Below are 22,185 nucleotides of genomic sequence, written 5' to 3'. Positions count from 1 at the left end.
GTGCCCAGATTTTCAAATAAAAGAATAGGCTGCTGCTTTTGGTCTCTGATAACTTTTCCATGAATATAAAGTGTGAGCTGCTATTTTTGTTTCTCCCATCAAGAAAAGAGTAATTTCTGACAAAAAATACAGTGAGCAGCGCCTGGATGTGCTCTCTGCTCTGGTATTGGCTGAGAATACCCTGAACGGGCCAAGTACAAAACAGAGGCGCCTTATTGTTTCCCTTGCACTGAGTGTGGGCACACAGATGGTAAGTGCAACTATTGCTCAAACCCTCACTACTGTGTGTTACCTTGTTAGCTGTAATAAACAGCTTTAACAGCAATAAACAGCTGTTGTGACAACTTTAAAAGTAATTGTTATTTTCCAATTAAACAATAAATGACTGCCCATTTTCCGCTGCTGTTTTTTTTTCTTAACAGAAAACATTTAAAGATGAAGAGCTGCTTCCCCTCCAAGTAGTTATGAAGAAACTGGACTTAATCAGTGAACTTAAGGAGCGGTAAGCAGCACAAAAGGATGGGGGGGAGGGGAGAAAGCAGTGTCAGCTTGTGTGTTGAGATTTCGTGATGCAGTTTATGAAATCTTGCAGGATGTTCTGTGTTCTACACTTAGCTACATATAATTGATTGTTTTCATGTACATTGAAGACCAGGGTTGGCCAGCATGTGGGCCACAGAATTCTATAATGACATCTGTGGCTTCCCTAATCTTTAATAAGGAGGAGTAGCTTGCAGAAATGCAGGTTTTGTTGACTGGTGCACCCAGCTTTTTGTTTGATCTGACATGGACCATCACTTTTGGAACCTCCATATTAAAGATTAGGCTTCCTGCAGTATGTTGCATTTTATATAAACACCTCCCTCCTAAGCTGCTATAAATTGTAACTGGCTGTGAAATGTTTAGCAATGATTTTGTGCAAACACTGCTATACACAGATTTTATTCATAGAACCTTGATGGTCTGTGGACCTACACATATACTTTGGGCATGTCATGTAAACGCCAGTAATGTAAATGAATTTGCACCATGACACTGTACCTTCTTAATGCTTTATAAATTGTCAGCATTTTCAAGTTCAGTATCTACTACTAGCATCAGTGAGGAAGATGCTTGTCTGCATGTGGCTCAGTTTTTTGGCACTGTTGAACAGTGCCGGCTCCAGGTACCAATGAAGGAAGCAGGTGCTTGGGGCGGCCAACGGAAAGGGGCGGCACGTCCGGGTCTTCGGTGGCGGGCCCCTCAGTTCCTCTCTTCCTCTTTGAGTGCCGCCGAAGTGCCGCTGAAGAGGAAGAAAGGGAGCGAAGGACCCGCTGCCAAATTGCCACTGAAGAATGAAGCAGCGCGATTGAGCTGCTGCCGACGTGCTTTATCTTTTTTTTATTTTATTTATTTTTGCTTCGCTGCTTGGGGCTGCAAAAAAGCTGGAGCCAGCCCTGCTGGTGTACATCATCTGATCAGAGACAAGAGTAATTCCTTTACTATAATGTTGCTGTAGGAAGCATAAAGATATCATTACAGAGGTTAGGTATGGTATACCCTGAAACAGCATTTCAGTAGCTTGATATGGTGCTTACAGATATGATAGTGAAAATGGGCATCCATTTGTCAAAGAGCTTACATTTTCTTTTGAAGGCCAGTGGAAAAATAATAAATACCATGTACATGTGTCTTGAGCATTAGTGCTATGAAATAACCTGTGGCGTAGATGATCGTAAAAAACAAAAAAGGGGGCAGTGCTGCAAAAATATGGTCTTGCTGACGTGCAGTTCACCATCCTTTACATGTTCTTTTGCGCTGCTTCGGGTTTTGTTTAATAACAAATATCTTGCATTTTAGCGTCCAAACACAGTGTGATTGTAGCTTCTTGTACTGGCATCGAGCAGTCTTCCCAATTTATTTAGATGATGTGTATGAAAACGCAGTTGATGCATCTAGATTGCAGGTAAATACGAAATACCCCTAATTGTTCAGTTACAGTGGCTTGCTGAACTGGGGAGGCGGGGGAAGAAAACCCTTAAAATTGTAAAACAGTTAAAAATCACAAGTCCAGTGTTACAAATAACGGAGGCTGAGATTTTTCAGAGCATTAAAGGGGTTTAGATAGACTTATCTTCCCTTTAAAATTAATGAAAGGCATGGCTGATAAACTGCTCTGAAAATCTCAACCAGTACTTTAAATAGTAGGCATCACTTGCAATGGTTTGTCTGTCTCTCCTTACCCTGCCCCTCAGTCATTTCATTTTTAAATTAAGGTCTTTGGCAGATTTAAAACAAAAAATGGAAAAATCTTAGTAATCTTTTGATTCGGTGTGCATCTATTTTTATATTTAGGTATTTATAAGGTACTTATTACCTGGGTTCCAAAGGATTGCCATTGGGGCCATACTGGAGTTTTATCCCCTCCTTGTGCAATATTGCATAACTCGATAATTGCATTCTAACTTTTTTTTTAAAACTGACTCAGAAGCATCCAATACTGGCTTTTACCAGGGATGAACCACTGGTCCAGGATGTTAAACTAGATGAATCACTTGTCTGATCCACTATGACGAATTTATGTTTAATCACTATTTTAAGTAATGGACTTGCAAAAGGCTAGAACTGAATACTTGTTAGTTAATCTAATGATTGGGGGGTGGGGACGATAACAGTCCATTCAAATTGGCTTACAGTACTTAACATTCTTTCCTTCATTGTTTTAGGATAACTGAATCCATCAGTCTTCCAGTCACACAGATTATTTTTAAAAAGCTTAAAGCTACAGTATGTTAGGTTTTACATTATTGTAGTGACTAGTCATATGAAATAAAATCAACTAGAAAGTGATCCTTGTTCTTTGGATTTGAGATTTTAAACTGTTTAAATTGGGCAGATTTTAGCCTTCATATGCTAAATATTTTGAGATGTTTGTTGACATGTCTGTCTTATGGTTTGCATATTAGTTTCTTTTTGTTTTTTAAGTACATGTTTAGTGCATTACGGGACTGTGTTCCTGCTATGATGCATTCAAGACACTTGGAGTCCTGTGAGGTACTTCTGGAGTGCTATGACAAAGAAATCATGGAAGTTTTAAATGAGGTAATTGTACAAGTTCGGGGTTTACTGTGAGTGGGGTCTAATGGTGACAGTTTATTTGGATTGTGTATTAAAGTCAGCTTTTATATAAAAACTATATAGAAGTCTTTGAGACTGCTGTGAAGTATGGGGATACATGAGAAAATGAACATTTTCTCAATCTCATGTTCTTACCTGGCCTTGTTACCATAGTATCTGAATACCTCAATCTTTAATATATCAATCCTCACAGTATCCCTGTGAGTTAGAGAAGGGCTATTACCCCCAATTTACAGATGCTGACCCACAGAGAGACTAAGTAACTTGCTCAGGGTCGCACAGGAAGAGCAGGGAATTGAACCCAGATCTCCCAAGTCCTTAGCTAGTGATTTAACCACTGGACCACTCTTTCTCTCTGTCCAGTCCCACAACAAATGTAATCTATTCTGGGATTCTAGAGAAAATCTCAGACAAAATAATATATTGAAGGTTTTGCTAAACTGTACAAAGTCTTATTGGAAATGAACTACACCTTTCTTAGTAAATCACGTCTGTTGTAGACTCATTATATAAACCAGGGGTTCTCAACCTAGGATTGCAAACAGGCACTGGTGGCTTGCAACCACTCTGTCCATCTCATCTTATTGGTCCCATCTGAGCTGTTGTAACAAACATGGTTTGAATTTGGTTGAAGCCAAATGGGTTTTTAAATTAGTTTGAATGGTCACAGTAATGGGGGCGGGGGTTGCAGGGAATGGATGGGCCTCTGCTTAAATCTAGGTAGGAACCACACTGGTGTAAAAAATTGTAGAAGCCTCACTTGGCCACAAAAACATTCTAAATCCTCCTGATTAGTCAATGTAAATGGGTGTCCTAGAACTGACACTGTTCATTTGGAAGTTGGGCATCTCATATTATCTCTAATAACAGGTAGTTATCCATGTAGTTTCTGAATTAGTCCTCAGTTTGACTACTAGGGCATCAACATGGCCTCTTTTGCTAGTGCTAGTTCCAGTCCCTGGAACTCTCTGAAATTTTCAAACAAGGACTTTCTACTGCAGGTTCACCTATTTCTAAGTTGTAGTCACAGTCACTAGTGTCATTAGCCTTCTTGCTCTGTAGGCAAATTTCATCTCTCTTAAAATAGGATTTTGAATGGACTCTTAGCATCATTTTTATCACTCCCTTGAATAGCACTTGCTGGACAAATTGTGTAAAGAAATAGAAAAGGATCTACGTCTTTCTGTGCACACACACTTAAAGCTTGATGACAGAAATCCTTACAGAGTTGGGATGAAGGATCTGGCCCACTTTTTCTCTCTGAACCCAATTCGATTTTTCAATCGGTTCATTGACATCAAAGGTAGGTTGCATTTAATATACTTTTTTCCCCCTCAACTCTTCTCCGCATCTCTTTAGTTTTTCTGATAATCCTTCTGGTATTCCTTTATTTTTTTTTTGCTTAACTATTTCCTTTATGGATTTCTGTGATCTCAGTTGCACCCTAATAGCAGCTTAGATATACAAAAGTGGCGTTCCAAGCGTAATCCATAGTCGTTAATGTTGTGGCTCTTTACCCACCTCTAGTGGCTAGCTTATATAGAGAGGTTTAGGAGTTTGTTGCCTCTGAGCTAGTGGGCTTGGTCCTTCAGCTCAAGTTAGTAAAGGCTCATGGCTTTTAGATGCAGAGGTCCTGGGTTCAGTCCCCACAGATGACCCCACTAGGGCTATTGTTACAGTCTTTTCTTCGAGAGAATCCAGTTTTAAGTGCCAGTGCAAGAATTTATGGATTTTCCTTTTTTGTTTCTTTGCTATTCCCCAGCAATTTAAGAGCTGCAGTTAATAGTTTAATGCATACTTTATTATTCTTGATTTTACAGTTTATGTAACACACTACCTAGACAAGACCTTCTACAACCTAACAACTGTAGCTCTTCATGACTGGGCCACATACAGTGAAATGAGGAATTTAGCAACTCAGCGCTATGGCTTAATTATGACAGAAGCACATCTTCCCAGTCAGACTTTAGAACAGGTGAGGTATATGTGTGGGTATTGTATATGCCACTTTATTCTGGAAGTCCTAGATAATTATTCAAGGCATTAACAAAGTACAGAAACTGAGGAACCCAAAATTAGAGGCCATTTTCTAAAATTTTTGCCTAGACGATTTACCCAAGACTAACAAGTCTGTGGCATAACCAAGGTAAAACTCCTGATTCCTAGACCCATACGTCTTCTTTTTGAGCAGTGAAACGATGTAATTAACAGTAAATGATTTTTTTTTTTAAAGTAGCTATTAATTTGTGAACCTTGAATATGGAGGCTTTTACATTTTTATTTGGAAGCTGAGAAAATGGTCCAATTTTTCCCTTTTTGCTTTGCACTTATTAGATTTGATTAAAGAACCTTGACAATCAAAAATGTTAAAAGATGCAAGCAAAAAACCTGAATTTTAATGTGACACTGACTATAAAATTTAAAACAAAACAAACAAACAAACCATAAAATAAATCTAGGCCCTGAAGTAGCCCAGAACAAATTGCAAAGATATTTTCACAAAATTGAAAGGAAAAGTGATGATTTTCATACATAACTAATTACTTTGCTTCCAAAAAGACTTTCAAGTAATTAATTTGCACAATTAGCAGTTCTTTGAATACATTTGAATGACTCCCAGGAGGTTGTTCTAATCCATTAAGGATTTTTGCCATATTGTTTCAGGGTCTGGATGTTTTGGAAATCATGAGAAATATTCATGTTTTTGTATCTCGCTACCTCTACAATCTCAATAATCAGGTGAGGTGTATTCTGTACTTTTGTGGGTAGTTCATATCTGATTTTTATAAGCTTTGGTTTTGATATGGGGTATATGATGACCTTTTCTTTGCAGATCTTCATTGAAAGAACTAGTAATAATAAGCATTTGAACACTATCAATATCCGGCACATTGCTAATTCAATTCGAACTCACGGCACAGGAATCATGAACACAACAGTAAGTATCTTCTGGACTGTTTCTTTTTAATATGTACAGAACAGCGTCAGAACTCCAGCATTTCCTGACCTTTGAGTTTTTAACTGTGCAGTTTTTAATATTGCACGAACATAGCTTTTTGTATTAAATATAACAAAGTAGTCCTCAAACACCAAGCAGTCAACATCAAAAGTCTTTTATGAGTTATATTACTGGTAGTTACTCTATAAAGTCAGATCTTTGTGCAAATGCCACAGCTGACAAGATGTTTAGAAATGTCCTGGAAGACCTCTGAATTGCCCTAAAGATGAAAATAAATGTTATCAAACAGAGGTATTATGTTTACAAAACTTTAACTTCTAAATAATGGTCTTTATAATTAAAGTGCCATATATCGCTACTTGTTAAAGTTTGGTAGGATGGGGGTTTTATAGCATTTCATTTAAGCAGATCAGGAGAAATGTGATGCTGATGTCTACTAAGTCAACTTAGACTGCCATTTTAGAATTTGGGAAATGCAAGGTCATTTTTAAAGTGGCTTCTATGAAATATGTATTTCACTTTACTTTGGCTAAGATTTGTCATTGACTTTTACTACTTCCTTCTTTCTTTAAATCTAGATGCTATTCTATGGTATGGGTTATTAGAGAGCTTAGGATTTCTAAATAGAATGAATGTAATGATCTTTGGCATAAGGACAGCAGTCTGTCTGGTAAAAATGAACACCATCCTATACACTGTAAATAACAGTACTGTGTTTATTGAGCCTAGTAAAGCTTTGCAGATGTTTGTTACAACAGACATTTTATCTGTTTACATGTTGCATATTCATAGTAATTGAAGTAATTAAAAAACCTGGTGTGGTGCCAAAGCTTGACTGGAAAATCCAACTAACCCAAAAATGATCAAATTAGGACTGCCACTCAATTTCTCACTCTCTCTTTACCCCTCTCTGTCTTTGTCCCCTTCTTCCTACCAAGCCAGCACAACATAAGAACTTGATGAGCACTATGCACTGAAGGACAAGCACTTTCTCTAACGCACCATGTACAAAATGAAAATGTTTAGAAATGAGGGTTCTTACTCTTTGTGGCAATGCAGGAAAGTGCTTGCTTTTACAAGCATGATGCTAATAATACGTTCCTCTCGTATTGGAGTTGGTTGTCTCAGAGATATCAGTGACTGATAGAGTTGTCTTGCACCTCACAGTACTTCCTGGCCAGGCGGACGCCTCCTGCTTTATTCGCTTTTGCCTGTTGTCTAGATCAGGGGTGGGCAAACTATGGCCCGCGGGCCGGATCCGGCCCCTCAGGGCTTTGGATCTGGCCCACGGGACTGCCACCCATGGTGCCGCGGGCCCTGCGCCACTCTCAGAAGCGGTTGGCACCACTTCCCTGCGGGCCCCAGGTGGGGGTGGGGCAGAGGGCTCTGTGTGTTGCCCTTGCCTCCAGGCACTGCCCCCCTCCCCCCCCCCCCCCCGCAGCTCCCATTGGCCAGGAACGGGGAACCACGACTAATGGGGGCTTCAGGGGAGGTACCTGGAGGCGCGGCAAGGGCAGCGCACGCCGAGTCCTCCGCCACCCCTCCTCCAGGGGCTGCAGCGCTTTCTGGAGTGGCATGGGGCCGGGGACAGGGCAGGCATGCAGGGAGCCTGCCCTGGCCCCAGTGCGCACTGCTACCACCCCGGCACCGCTTTAGGTAAGCGGCACCGGGCCGGAGCCCAAACCCCGCCTGCACCCTGCCTCCAAACTCCCTGCCCTAAGCCCCCTGCCTGCACCTCGCACCCCTCCTGCACCCCAACTCTGTGCCGTGAGCCCCCTCCTGCACCCCATCCCCCTTCCCTGAGCCCCCTCATACACCCTGCACCCCTCCTCTGCCCCAATCCTTTGCCCTGAGCCCCTTCCTGCACACCGCACCCCCTCCCACACCCCGCACTCCTTCCCGCACCCCAACCCCCTGCCCTGCATACAATTTCCCCATCCAGATGTGGCCCTCGGCCCAAAACAGTTTGCCCACCCACGGTCTAGATTGTCCACGCAGACCAGGGAATGAACTGTAACTTAGGGGGGAAAAAGGAGGAGGTGGTTAATTCCAAGGGACAATATTTTAGAAACTTTTGAGTAAGTGAAAAGAAGGTGGGAAGGTTATAATGAAACTTTGCATGTAATCTTAGCTATAGAATTTACTGCAATGAAAGCAGACATTCAGTGAGCTTCACTGTTGCCCCACTGTTATGAATCCTGGTCATGAGCCACCTGAGGCATGGTTTCCCATACGCTAAGAAGAGGGACAGCAACTGGATACTCCAGAACTAGTTCCTATACTAGTCGTGAGCTTTAAAAGATCAGCCTATATTCCAGGTTCCCTTTGCTCCCTTATTGGCCTTTCTAAAGGAAATTAAACCTTCCAACAAAAGATTTACCTTTCTTTAGGAAGAAAGTTGCTCAGGTTGAGTCTCTTTGAGATCCACAAAATGGGGCAGGCTGTGTTGAACTGTCCACCTACAAAAAGTATGTCATAATATGGAATAAAAGCTTCAAGAAGCTACTGAATGATAGTCACTAGAGAATCATGTTAATTTGAAAGGGTTTCTCTAATTCTGAATTTTTAATTTTACTGCAGGTTAATTTCACTTACCAGTTTCTGAGGAAAAAGTTCTATATCTTTAGCCAGTTCATGTATGATGAACATATCAAATCCAGACTGATCAAAGATATCCGATTCTTCAGGGAAGTCAAGGATCAAAATGATCATAAGGTACACTACATGTGGAGTTCTTGGATAAACAATAACTTGATTAAAAACTGTGCTGCCTTTGCACTGAAAAGCTGATATGCACTGAACTACAAATGTCACTTTTTAAATAAAAGGAAAATTATATGTTTATAGACAAGTGGCACCTTCCGGTCTATCAAAATACAGTGTTGCAGTGTATACAAATTCCTGCATTGAGACTGGCTTATCTGATTCTAATTGCTTACTGAACACTAGATGGTACTCATCAGCAGACACAACATGTCACTCCTTTGTATTATAGGATGGGGTACGTTTATTCTCTTGTTAACCTGATAATGATGCTTGGTGCAGATATAGTCTAGTGTTGTTCTAAACCTCCAGTCCAAATCAAGTTTACCAAAGTTACAATAAATATTCCTGTCTATTTTGTAATAGAGGTCACTGTTGACATTAATGCACAAACTTGGTATACGAGTACAGTAGCTATCCCTTTCTCAAGGCCTTGTGCCTAATTCTCATCTCCCACCATTGCACGTCTAATTCTGAAAAATTTGAGGCTTAATGTTTGGAATAAAAATGTACTGGAATGTTCTTTGTATGTAGTTTGCTCTTATAAGAAGAGTGCTGTCTTGTTTATATATAGCAGTAACAGATCTCATCTTTGCAATTTGCACACCCGACCTGGTCAAATGACACTTTCACAAACTACTATGCACAGACAGGGTTACACTTTCAAAGATTGAACAAGGAATGTGTGTGAATGTTTGTGGGATAGTGGTGGAAGGTAAAATGGGGTTTGACATGAAAAGTCAAGTAGATTCTTCAAAGATAAATATTCTCACAAACTGCAAAAATTGTTTCTCTAGTATCCCTTTGAGAGAGCAGAGAAGTTCAACCGGGGCATCAGAAAACTTGGAATAACGCCTGACGGACAAAGTTACCTTGACCAATTCAGGCAGCTCATAAGTCAGATAGGTATGCATCACTGTATCTAAAAATATGGTACAAACATTTTAATGGCAGAAGTCTTTGTAATCCTATAACTACACTGCTTATTTTACCTATATTTTAAGGTTGAAGCCCAAATTCAAGCCTGATATAAGCAGGTGCACTTCCATTGAAGTAATTGGAGTTTTACCTAATTACACAAAAATGGGTCCTAAATGTTTTAATATAAGATGTATCTAGAGCTTGTATGAATGTTTTTTTTTTTTTTTTTATTTGCTTTGGGTTCAATTTTTATTTGTTTGACTGAGGCACCATTCATCCAGGTTGAGTATCTTTCCCACTAAACGGGAAGTACAGTTCTGTTAGATACTTCAAAAGGTGTTTTGAATCAAATACAAATGTGTGCATATATTATAATAGTTAAATTTGATTTACTAGTTGTAGTAATACTTTTGGCACACTGATGCCACCAATGGTGTAGGGATCTAAAGCCTGATCTTACAAACATTTCCTGTATCTTACTGGACCTTAGTTAAGGAGTTTAAAAATGTAGTGCGTGTGAGCATAATCTCCTTAGATGAAGCCAGTCATGGCTCATGTTTTGTTCCTCTAGTTGGACTTTGTGCCATTAAACTCTAAAGTATCTGCATTTTTTTTCTCCGTGTAATTAGCTTCAGAATATTTCTCTTATAAAACCATTCTGGCTACCCCAAGGCATCAGAATTTCAGAGTTAACAGGGATTTTGAAATGTGTACATGTAAATATCTAACTTAGGTATGTTCCTGTTTTTCTTGTTTTTAAAGGCAATGCAATGGGCTATGTGCGAATGATAAGATCTGGTGGACTTCACTGCTGTAGTAGTGCAATTAGGTACCTACATGAATATATTTCATGCTGCTACTAATATTTTATATCCCTGTGCTACCCAATTCATACTGATATTCCCTTAAGGACACTGTATAAGGATACAAAGGAATTGTATCTCTTGTCCTGCAAACTAGTTCAGAATCCCTTACATTGCAAAACCATAACCTTTTGTATAGTATAGCACATTACATAGGTGAGCTCTTAAAGACCAAAATGATTGATTATCATTGCATATAGTGCTATAGTGTACATAACATTTTACAGAGAGAACAGGACACAGTTTGTACCCTCCAAAGTTTACAAGCTAGGTGTTGTACCATATGGTATATGGCAGAAAAAGAGATGGCGTCAGGTGAGGGGAGTGGGTGGTTTATGGGCAGTATTATGAGGCTGGATGTTTTCTCAAGGTGTTCATCATGTTTCCTCTTGTTTGTTAGCTATGATTTTATTTGGATGGTGTGGAAGTATGGGTCATGGTTGAAGGATGCTTTTGGAGGAGTGGGAGCTTGTGTAGCATATGAGATTGGGGAGGACACTGCAGGCATAGCAGGGCAACATGGGAGAGAGTGCAGAGATTCTTGTGGAAGAAAGATAGGAAGGGAACAAGGCTGGTAGTGGAATTAACAGACCCTGGGTGAGAGAGAGAGAGATGTACGCAGAGCAATGTCAGAGCCTTGAAGGCAAGGGTGGTTCATTGTGTAATTTATTTATAATTTAACTTAATTGATGCATCAGTGAATAAACCACAGTTAAATGTAAACCTAACACACAATAATTGTGTAGGTTTGTTCCTGACCTTGAAGATATTGTTAATTTTGAGGAACTAGTGAAAGAAGAAGGACTCTCAGAAGAAACACAAAAAGCAGCAAGGTAACCCGACATTGTGTTTTGAGATGTGGGGAGGCAAGCGTCTTTGTTTTTAAACTTGTGTTTTGTGCCTTTCTTATTTAAAAAATTCATATGCTTTACAAAAGATAAATGAAATTAATGTCTTTAATTTGTTTAATCAGACACTATTGCTTTAAAGATGCTAAACTGAAAATGACATTTGTACCAATTGGATCCATTTGGAACTCAGCTGCTCTGTAAAATTATCATTTGGTGAGGAAAGTTCTAGCCTGTAAATGTCTTAAGTTTTAGAAATCTCCTTTCTGGTTACAGAGAGACTTTAAAAACAAACCCGCTTCACTAATCCTATTCCAAGGCCTGTTCAGATATCATTGAGGACTCTGGGGAAAGCACCACCTGGCCACCTTGGCTTGTGTAGTGGAAGGAATGGAGGAAAATGAACATTTTCCATTTGGAACACACTGGTGAAATGTGTAGGAGGAAACCAGTGCTTTCAACTGTATTGGGCTCTTCTCAAAAGTATTCTCTCATACAGAGAATAGCAATAGCTGGTGGTGGCCTATCTGAACCACATTTGCTAAAATGTGTTCTGAACACTGATGTATTTTAAGTGATTCAAGCTTAGATTTCTGTTGGTTTTCTTTCCTTGTTTAGAGGCATCAGAGTGTGACCAGCAATGGGTACAGGGAATTTCTCAATTGGCAAAACTTTCTGATAGTCATCTTTCAAAGCCTGTCTTAAAACTGAACCTTAAATTACTCTTTTGGGGCTATGGATGGGAAACAAGCAAATCTTCTGCTTTATAGCCTTTACCTGCTGCTAAAATAAGCCCCTTCTTGTTCTAAGTCTATGGATATAACTGTATTCTGCTCACCTGTTAGCTGGCTATAGATCCAGATAACAAAACATGAGCTTTCTTTATCATTTCTGCTGTGAGCAAATACTAGATTTGTCACTTCATCCAGGTGGAAATTCTGAGTTAAACAGAGTGGTGTTTTGAGGAGGTCGAGGAAAGTTTTACCATGTTGCCATAGAGTTCCACAACCTTTAGTGCAGTCACACTTGCTATACAGGTCTGGCTTAATTCCTTGCTATATGCTTTCTGATTTGAGATGTAAACTAATAAAACTTTGCACTCGTTTTCTCACTACTTCTTTGTCATTGAAGGGAGCTGTCTTTGCTTGGAGTGAATCTCTAGAAAACGTATTCCCATAATTCTGAACTTTTTAAGAGTGGATACGTATAATTTTCTGTTATCCAGCTTCTTTCTGCATTCACCAGTAATGGTTAATACCCCACACTTATAGAATTTGGAGGCAGTCCAGTGTTGCTGCTGGAGGCTCCAGGACTAAGCCTAGCCCTTCAGCTCAGGCCTCTAGATTTTCTGTCTCCAGCAATGGAACAAGTTGGTGGTTCGGTTTCCTATTACCTTCTTTCTTTGTTCATGCAGCAGCAATTTATCTTCCTTCTCTTCCTCTTCTTCCCCCGGATTGAGTATTTGACAGTGAGATGGTTTCAACCACCGAGCTCCACCAATGAAGCACCCTCCTCTCCAGGACACCTCTGCCCCATTCAGGCATGGCAGAGCTATCCTGAAAACAGCAGACTAAATCTAAGCCGTGTTTTCCATGCAAGGCACCATTTACAGGCTCTTCAGAGGGCAAATGATGTCCTGCCTGTTCTCTGTCAGGACATGGGGCTCAGACTGGACCGGTATGTCAGGTCCCCCCATCCCAAGAGCTGCAACTCTAATGCAGAGTCTAAGGATGAGGAGGATGCTATCCAGCCAGCTTGGGGTAAGTCCTCCAACAGATGGGAAGGAAGGAGAGGAACAACCTGCCCTCCCCCTTCCCCCCCCGCCCCCCCAATGATCCCTAAGTCCCATCCTCCAGATACTGAAATGGGTCCTCTGCTCCCTGGGGAAAGAAGTGGGGCTCCTGCACCATTCCCCTTCCTTCCACTAGGAATTGGCACAATTTCCTGGTACTCAGGTCTAGCAAACGCTGAGATTCTGGAATCCCAAAAATCAAAAGCTAGCATCAGCTTTTGCAAGGCAGCAATTAGTATTACTGAGCAAGTGGAGTGAAAATCCGGGGTCAAACCCCCTCTCCTTTGACTTCACCACCCTGCTCCCTCGAGGGAGTGTTTGCTGGTGCTTTTCTCCTACACAGAGTCTCTGTGTTCTGTATCAAGCTCACTGCCCCTTTCCCACCTGACAGCATGTCTGGCCCTGCAGAAAAGCCTGGAAGCCCTCCCTCAGATTGCTGCATAGTGGAAATTTCAGTCCAAGGACCCTCACTCACAGCCAGGGAAAGGGGTGCAGATTTCAGGCAGCAGCAGAATGGGAATTGTGCCTACTTATAGTAATAAAACCTTGCTCTGCCAGGGAAAGGGGTTTTCTCTCTCCCTCTCTTGCTCCCTGTCCCCCTCCGCTGGCTGGCTGCTCATTAAAGTGTAAGGAGTACTTCAGGCAGCCTGTGACCAGAACAGAGGCTTCTGAGGCTTCTGCTCCCCATGAAGTTGCACCATCATGGGATTACAGAGGGGTAAGTGAGAAATTCCTTCCCAGGTTCAAAATGATCCTGTTACTGAGTAAAGCCCTGAGTGGTACGGGGCTGCTCCAACAGTACTTACTTGGGAGCTAGCCAGCCTTGGGGAGCAGGCAGGCAACCTTTCATGCGGACATCTAAAAAGTGACTTCTACAATCGAGGTTTGAGTGGTCCTCAGACCAGGATAGGCAGCATGCTATCTTCCACCTGTAAACTGCCAGGGGAAGTACCACACGTGCACTACCGAAAAACAAACAAAACCAAAATTAAAAAAACCCCAACCAAACCAAACAAATCTGCAGGACTTTTCCAGGCCAGGATGCCAGTGGCTTGCAAGGTACTCTAAATATCGTCCCTTTCAAGCATTTTGAAATAGATTTTTTTCTGTAGATGTCTCCTTTGAGGCCATCATAAGATCCAAATGAGGACAGACTACTGATTTGAAACCAAATATTAAGCTAAAATTTTGTTCTAACCCTTAGCCATCCCTTTGGAAGTTTGAGGCATACATGGACATTCCTAGCACTCTAAAGATATATCTCAAGCATATGGAGTACAAAAGCCAAGGGTACCCTGTTCAGCTCACTCTATCCAAAATGCCAAGGCTCTAGGGCCTCAAAGTTGCTGCAGGCAAGATGTTAGAATTCTGCACCAGTTGGCATGCTAGGAATCTGGGAAACTATTCACAGAAGTCTCTCGGAGTATTGGGGAAAATGTGTGTGATGGGTTGAATCACAGAAACCCCCTTGGGAGCTGCCAACTGATGTGCCAAGACTACTACTGCCCCTACTTTCCCAGCCAGCTCGGGACCCCTGCACTCTGTTTTGTTGAGCCAGACATGCCAGTCTGCTCCAACACAGACCCAGGGTCTGAATTACTTGCCCCAAAGCTGCAGACTTGACTGAAAGCAGCTAACAGAAGTGTTCTTATCTTTAACACTCAGATGCCCAACTCCCAATGGGGTCTAAAACCCAAATAAATCCGTTTTACCCTGCATAAAGTTTATACAAGGTAAACTCATAAATTGTTTGCCCTCTATAACACTGATAAAGAGAGATGCACCACTGTTTGCCCCCCCAGGTATTAATACATACTCTGGGTTAATAAGTAAAAAGGGATTTTATTAAATATAGAAAGTAGGATTTAAGTGGTTCCAAGTAGTTACAGACAGAACAAAGTGAATTACCAAACAAAATAAAATAAAACACGCAAGTCTCTGTCTAATACAATATACAATATGATGGGGGCTAATTTAGCTACAACAAGTCAGGAAAAAGATCTTGGAGTCATTGTGGATAGTTCTCTGAAGATGTCCACGCACTGTGCAGAGGCAGTCAAAAAAGCAAACAGGATGTTAGGGATCATTAAAAAGGTGATAGAGAATAAGACTGAGAATATATTATTGCCCTTATATAAATCGATGGTACACCCACATCTCGAATACTGCGTACAGTTGTGGTCTCCTCATCTAAAAAAAGATATACTGGCACTAGAAAAGGTTCAGAAAAGGGCAACTAAAATGATTAGGGGTTTGGAACGGATCCCATATGAGGAGAGATTAAAGAGGCTAGGACTCTTCAGCTTGGAAAAGAGGAGACGAAGGGGGGATATGATAGAGGTATATAAAATCATAAGTGATGTGGCGAAAGTAGATAAGGAAAAGTTATTTACTTATTCCCATAATACAAGAACTAGGGGTCACCAAATGAAATTAAATAGGTAGCAGGTTTAAATAATAAAAGGAAGTTCTTCACGCAGCGCACAGTCAACCTGTGGAACTCCTTACCTGAGGAGGTTGTGAAGGCTATGACTATAACAGCATTTAAAAGAGAACTGGATAAATGCATGGTGGTTAAGTCCATTAATGGCTATTAGCCAGGATGGGTAAGGAATGGTGTCCCTAGCCTCTGTTTGTTTGTCAGAGGATGGAGATGGATGGCAGGAGAGAGATCACTTGGTCATTGCCTGTTGGTCCACTCCCTCTGGGGCACCTGGCATTGGCCACTGTCGGCAGACAGGATACTGGGCTAGATGGACCTTTGGTCTGACCTGGTACAGCTGTTCTTATGTTCTTAATTGTCCTGGTTAGTGGGAGTCATCAAGATTCCAAACAACATTAATGGCCCACACTTTGCATAATTACAATAGGCCCTCAGAGTTATATTTCATATTTCTAGTTTCAGATACAAGAGTGGTACATTTATACAAATAGGATGAACACACTCAGTAGATTATAAGCTTTCTAATTATACCTTACAAGAGATCTTTTGCATGAAGCAGTTACATTAGCATATTTTCATAAAATCATAAAGAGTGCAACGTCACAATGTGTATGAGCCTCATCCGAAGAGTTGCAAAGTAAATTTCCGTTCATCTGCAGAGGCGAGCCTTTGGTAGCAGGGTGTTCTGGGTTGGTTTCTACCTAATTTCTTGACTTATATGTGGGGAAACCTTTCCCTTCCTGACTTTTATTCTAATGTAGTAGTAATAATAATAATAATTAATAATAAACTCTGCATACCCCCCCCCCAACTTCTAAGATTCACTGCTGGCTACTTCCCGTTAGTGATGAATTAGGAGAGAAGTTGTGCAACAGAATGAGAAATTTCTTGCCTAATAATTTTCTTTCTGTTAGCAGTTTCTCTCTTCATTCAGCCACCCTGGCAATCTGATAAATTACCAAAATACAAAATGGAATTTTTCTCTTAAGGGAGATTTAGACATGTAATTGTTTTAGGTTGTTTATTACATTATACCCAGTTGTCTTAATACTAATAATCAGTTGCTGGAGTGTTTCTACAACTGTAGAACAGCTCTTCTGGTTGCCTGGACTGAAGGGCTGGGTTTACTCCTGGAGCCTCCAGCAACAAACACTGGACTGCCTCCAAATCCCATAGGTGGGGTACTAACTATTAGTGATGAATGAGGAGAAGATCTGTGCCACAGAAAATGATCAGATAAGAAATTTTCTCATTCTTTGCAGGCAGTTGGATTCTGTCCTCACTGATCTCACACGTAATTCTGCAGAAGGGACAGAGTACTTCAAAATGCTTGTCGACGTGTTTGCTCCCGAATTCCGCAGTCCAAAGAACATGCACTTGCGCAACTTTTACATTATTGTTCCCCCACTGGTTAGTATTTTTGCCACTTTTATTGATGTGAACTTTTTTTTTTATTTATGATGCATAACATTAAACCACAAGTACATGTGTAGTAGGCTATTCAAGCCGACTTAAGGACCAACTCCCAACAATGCACAGATTGGACCTCTGGAAGAGTAACTTTAAAAAAATCTTTCCATCCATTACATTAAGTCAGTGGAGGAATCTTAATGGGAGAGAGAGAAGAGAGGCATCTGGGATAGCATGTGATGAAAAAAGACAGGAATGAAAGGAGAAAAAGCAATGATATTAAATGCATCTTCCCCAAAAGTGTCCTTCCAGCAGCAGCTTGGGGACCTCCAACCACTTTTAACTCCAGGTTCTAGTGTATAAACTCTAAGGCCCTCATCCTGCAGTTGGATCTGGTCAGGAAGATCCTTGCCTCCGTGCAGAGCCCCACTGACTTCAGCAGGGTTCTGCCCACTTGGATCGATTGCATGATCAAGGCCAAAATTGGGAACTGTTCATTATTCCAAAACTTGCTTTTATACTAGAAAATTAGCTGAAGGTGGCTGAACCTCCAGCTGTGATTGTGGCATCATGGGCGATGTAAATGAGGAAAAGGGGGCCACATAATCGAAGGAAAATCTAGAAAAATAATGAATGAATATATGCAAACAAGTAGGGGAAACGTTTCTCTCCTTCTCCCTACATCTTTCAGCTGTTTTTCAGAGATGGCTGCATTTCAGAAAGCTTCATTAAATATCTTTTTGAACATTTAACTATATTGAGCTACACTCTAATGAATGCACCACTCTGGTGTGTGTATTAATAAACTATTGGTTTGCCCACTGGGTGATTGAAGAGAATTGGCCTTCCGCCTAAAACACATCCATTGTGTGCTAGTGCTTCAATGATATGAAACAGTAGCTCCATCTAAACAGAGTAATAAAACTGCATGAGACTCTCCTGTGTGACTTTCTAAATAAAATTGAGTAATTCAATACTAATTTAAAATACTGTCTTTAGTGAGCTTTCAAAAAACATCTTAGATCTTTGGGTTAGGTTTAAGAAAAGTCATTTATTTTGTTTATATTTAGCTTTATTTAAACCTCCATTGGACACCTGTTCTGTGCTCCTATTCTGTCCCTTATATTAATATAAAGCACTTGACATCACCACCAAATATAATGAAAATTATACCGTACATTATTAATTCTATTGTGCAAACTCAGAACCCTCCAATCCTCAGCTGACTTTCTCCCCCAAAGCCTAGGAAACAGATGGACTGTCCATCCAAAACCCTTATAAATCAGGGTCTCGGAATTTAGCTTGGGTTTTTGGATGTAATTATATTTTACAACTGACAAAATTGCAAATGACCACCTTTTATTTTACAAAATCTTACTCTCGGGTTATGTCTGCACTACAGATCTTACAGCGGCACAGCTGTACCACTGCAGCTGTGCCACTGTAAGGTCTCCCTGTCGACTTATCGCTGTCCACACTTCAGCTTTTGTCGGTGAAACTTGTCTGTAAGAGGTGTGTTTTTTCACACCCCTGACTGACAAAAGTTTTGCCAACAGAAGTGCTAGTGTAGACCAAGTCTGAAATGACATTCTTTGGAACAACTACCTTTCCTTCATTTCAGACTCTCAACTTCGTAGAACATTCAATTAGCTGTAAAGAGAAGCTGAATAAAAAGAACAAAGGTGGAGCAGCTTTCACTGATGATGGTTTTGCCATGGGTAAGTTTGAGCATACTGTCTAGTCTTCCAATCAATTGGCGTGATCAAGACTTTACAAAATAATAATTTGCCAAAACTTTTATGTTTAGCATTGCCCACTATTTGTGATTTTAAAATTTGAACAGGAGTACCTGTGACACCTTAGAGATTAACAAATTTATTTGAGCATAAGCTTTCATGGGCTACAGTCTACTTCATCGGATGCATGTAGTGGGAAATACAGTCCGCTACATGCATCTGATGAAGTAGGCTGCAGCCCACGAAAGCTTATGCTCAAATAAATTTGTTAGTCTCTAAGGTGCCACAAGTACTCCTGTTCTTTTTGCGGATACAGACTAACACGGCTGCTACTCTGAAACCTTTAAAATTTGAGTTGTCCTTACTTCAGCATGACGGACTTGTGTAGATTATTGCTTTCCAGTTTCAATGCTGTATACTTAGTTCTCTTACGTCTCTACGTGCACTACAAGGACAGACAACACTTCACAGGAAAATGGAATTTTACACAAGTCTGTTTCATCATTTGTTGGGTGTTTTAACCATTTTATTTATTTCAACATTTTTATTTTTAGGGGCGCATGCATAAAAGCACATCTAGCTGTGATGTTTTATAAAGTAAAACTTGCTCTTTATTGTAGCTTCATAGTTAAGACTTAATTGTAACGTAGCATGTAAAGCGAATATGTACCTGCATTTGTTCAATTTGTTCAATTTGACTTTGGTAAATGGTTTGTTAATGACTGCAGGTGTGGCTTACATTCTAAAGCTTTTGAATCAGTACCAGGAGTTTGATTCACTTCACTGGTTCCAGTCAGTCAGGGAGAAGTATGTGAAGGAGATAAGAGCAGTAGCTAAGCAACAGAATGTGCAATCAACTAGTCAAGATGAAAAGCTACTACAGACTATGAATCTTACTCACAAGCGACTGGAAGTTTGCTTACAGGTACATTATGGTTCCCGTTATATGACTTGTATTGAACTCCACATTTGCTTGTCTTGGTTCAGTTGGTTATTAGTGCTATAGAAAGCATCATCAAGAATTTGTAGAGACCATTAAACTATTTACTGCTGCCTAGCACAAAAAAATGCCCTTCTCAAAAGAAGGGATGAGCTGGGTGGTATTAATTATGTATTTAATGCTGTAAGCGTGCTTGGTGCTTTAAGATGTGTTAGAAGAGAAATACCTTGCTCCTAAGAGCTTGAAATCTACAATAGGTGGCTAACTTGAGAGAGAATGACTGACCATGGAATTAGGAGTAAACAATATGATGATGTATATGTTTGTGTATAGAGAGTCAAAGGAGCTTGGTTCATAGCATTGGATATTATGACTTCTGTGAATTGTGAAGATGAATAATGTCTCAGCTATCAAACCGAGGAAAGGCAAGCGTTATTCAGTATCTTGAAATATAGTACTTTTAACTTCAAGGCACAAAAATTACAATTCTTTCTGTCTTATGTAGATAATACCACCCCTTATATCTGTAAGGTAACAGTAATTCAAATGTATAGAAGTAACACATGTGACTCAAGACTTAATCTATTTAATACACTAATATAAAGTTCTTTTGGCCAGTCTAAGTGCTTTGTAAAACACATGTGAACAAGGTATAAAGTAGGATTTCCAAAAGCACCTAAGTGACTTAAAAGCACAAATCCCATTAACTTTCACTTAGGTGCTTCTGCAGATCCCATTCACACATGCTGTAGATAATAATTCTGTGATATACTCCTGCTTACTGAAAGTCTCTTTCTTGTCTCAATATTTTTAATTAGGAGTTTGAACTGCTTTATTTCTCGCTAAGCAGTGCAAGAATATTTTTTAGAGCAGACAAAACTGCAGCAGAAGAAAACCAGGAAAAGAAAGAGAGAGAAGGTTAGTGAATGTTGTACAACTTTTTTAGAACTTGACATTCTTGTGTCTTCAGAGATACCCTGAGTGGGATTTTGTGGTTTCCTGTGCAATATGACTCAGACTTCAACATGGGGCACGCTCTCCTTGTCCTGTGTAACTACATTCTTCTTACTATCAGCTGATTCAGCAGAACTCCTACACACTCCAGATGTCAGAACCTAATGGTGATTCAGGACTCAAGGACAGCTGATGGTGATGATATCTGGAGTGGAGTGAATTTTAAAATGGATTATTGAGCCCAAAAGCCAGTGATAGGGGGAGGAAGGCAAATAACAGTAATATCACTTAATGGGCTAAATGCATTATCATTCTCACCATCACCAGTTTGGTAATGGTATACTCCTCCCCTCCACTGTCTTTATGATAAACTCTTTGAAGGAATGCCATTTGAATTATTCTTCATTGCTACTAGCTACAGTTCAGTGGCAGTGATTAGGGCTCCATGTCTGTCACGGAAGTCACAGATTCTGTGACTCTCTGCGACTTCAGCAGCGGCCATTGTGGCTGACCCCAGGGCCACCCAAGCAGCTGGCCCCGGGACAGCTGCTCTGGCAGCCCTGGGGACAGCCACATTGGTCGCTGCTGGAGCAGCCCCACAGCCAAGATTTAGTCATGGGTATTTATAGTACAATCACAGGCCATGAATTTTTGTTTATTGCCCATTACCTGTCCATGACTTATACTAAAAATACCCATGACTAAACCGTAGCCTTAGCTGTGATTAAGGAACTATTTTTAACACTCATACAGAGATCATTGGCAACATGTAGGGAGATAAAAGCTTGAACATACTATACTTCTAACATGCAGATGCTCACAATCTTGGCAAATGAGCTGCTAATATAGGATTTAAGGAGTATATTGTTGATTCATGGTTTAGGTGAAGCGCCCAATTAACATTAGTAGGCGTTATATATATTCAGTGTCAGGAGAATAATCCTACCACACAAATTTCTATAGGCTTTCTTGGGCAGGGAGAGTTAGCATGCTGTGGTTGAAAGCCTGTCTCTTTAAAAAATGAAAAGTGCTCACAAGAATTGTGAGGTAGATGTATGATTGTCCAGCAATTTAGGAAAATAGCTATAGCTAATCCCACTCAGGTGAATGTAGTGAAGTTGAAAACAGAATTAGCAGCACTTGGCCAGAAATGCCTCTTTTAAAGGTAATACAACATAAATTTCCTGTCTGTAGTTCTGGTAGGTTCTTATCACAGATGTTATGAGTTTTCAGCTAAAAACACACACAATTTTTCATTTTAAAAATGTAAATAAAATGTGCCACTGTAAGTCTGCCAGAAACATAAAGGGAGTAGACAGATCAAGGGGACTGTCCTAAAAGGATCCGTTATTGTTTCTACCAAGGGAAGCTGGCTAGTTCACTAAGGAAACTTTTTTTAGGATGAAATAGCGTTAGTTTTTCATGTACATTTTAAAATT

At 40.3% G+C, this 22,185-nt stretch overlaps 2 protein-coding genes across 9 annotated transcripts in view; one reads left to right on the top strand and one right to left on the bottom strand.

The window, feature by feature from the left end:
- WASHC4 (WASH complex subunit 4) overlaps positions 1 to 22,185 on the top strand; it is a 59,518-nt gene that overhangs the window by 33,409 nt on the left and 3,924 nt on the right. For 2 of the 4 annotated variants that reach the window (XM_005300781.5, XM_065564799.1), the window contains exons 17-32: positions 104 to 250; positions 423 to 502; positions 1,840 to 1,945; positions 2,965 to 3,081; positions 4,252 to 4,420; positions 4,938 to 5,092; positions 5,782 to 5,856; positions 5,951 to 6,055; positions 8,657 to 8,791; positions 9,637 to 9,745; positions 10,523 to 10,589; positions 11,370 to 11,456; positions 16,969 to 17,116; positions 18,738 to 18,834; positions 19,581 to 19,777; positions 20,611 to 20,710. In XM_005300781.5, coding sequence (XP_005300838.2) covers positions 104 to 250; positions 423 to 502; positions 1,840 to 1,945; positions 2,965 to 3,081; positions 4,252 to 4,420; positions 4,938 to 5,092; positions 5,782 to 5,856; positions 5,951 to 6,055; positions 8,657 to 8,791; positions 9,637 to 9,745; positions 10,523 to 10,589; positions 11,370 to 11,456; positions 16,969 to 17,116; positions 18,738 to 18,834; positions 19,581 to 19,777; positions 20,611 to 20,710 — 1,894 coding nt within the window. The remainder of the gene's footprint in view (positions 1 to 103; positions 251 to 422; positions 503 to 1,839; positions 1,946 to 2,964; positions 3,082 to 4,251; positions 4,421 to 4,937; positions 5,093 to 5,781; positions 5,857 to 5,950; positions 6,056 to 8,656; positions 8,792 to 9,636; positions 9,746 to 10,522; positions 10,590 to 11,369; positions 11,457 to 16,968; positions 17,117 to 18,737; positions 18,835 to 19,580; positions 19,778 to 20,610; positions 20,711 to 22,185) is intronic. The other 2 variants (XM_042843619.2, XM_065564818.1) reach the window with 1 other exon arrangement.
- The window catches only part of APPL2 (adaptor protein, phosphotyrosine interacting with PH domain and leucine zipper 2), a 77,568-nt gene continuing 61,445 nt past the window's right edge, over positions 6,063 to 22,185 (bottom strand). For 3 of the 5 annotated variants that reach the window (XM_042843620.2, XM_065564892.1, XM_065564924.1), the window contains one exon: positions 19,441 to 20,951. In XM_042843620.2, the coding sequence (XP_042699554.2) occupies positions 20,919 to 20,951 (33 nt within the window). In that variant the 3' untranslated portion in view covers positions 19,441 to 20,918. Of the gene's footprint in view, positions 6,336 to 8,456; positions 8,536 to 19,440; positions 20,952 to 22,185 lie in introns of those variants that run through there. The other 2 variants (XM_008179371.4, XM_065564914.1) reach the window with 1 other exon arrangement.

Source organism: Chrysemys picta, chromosome 1 (assembly GCF_011386835.1).
Source record: "Chrysemys picta bellii isolate R12L10 chromosome 1, ASM1138683v2, whole genome shotgun sequence".
Classification (NCBI taxonomy): Eukaryota; Metazoa; Chordata; order Testudines; family Emydidae; genus Chrysemys; species Chrysemys picta.
The sequence above is the reverse complement of the archived record's forward strand: the minus strand, read 5'-3'. Positions and strand labels throughout refer to the sequence as shown.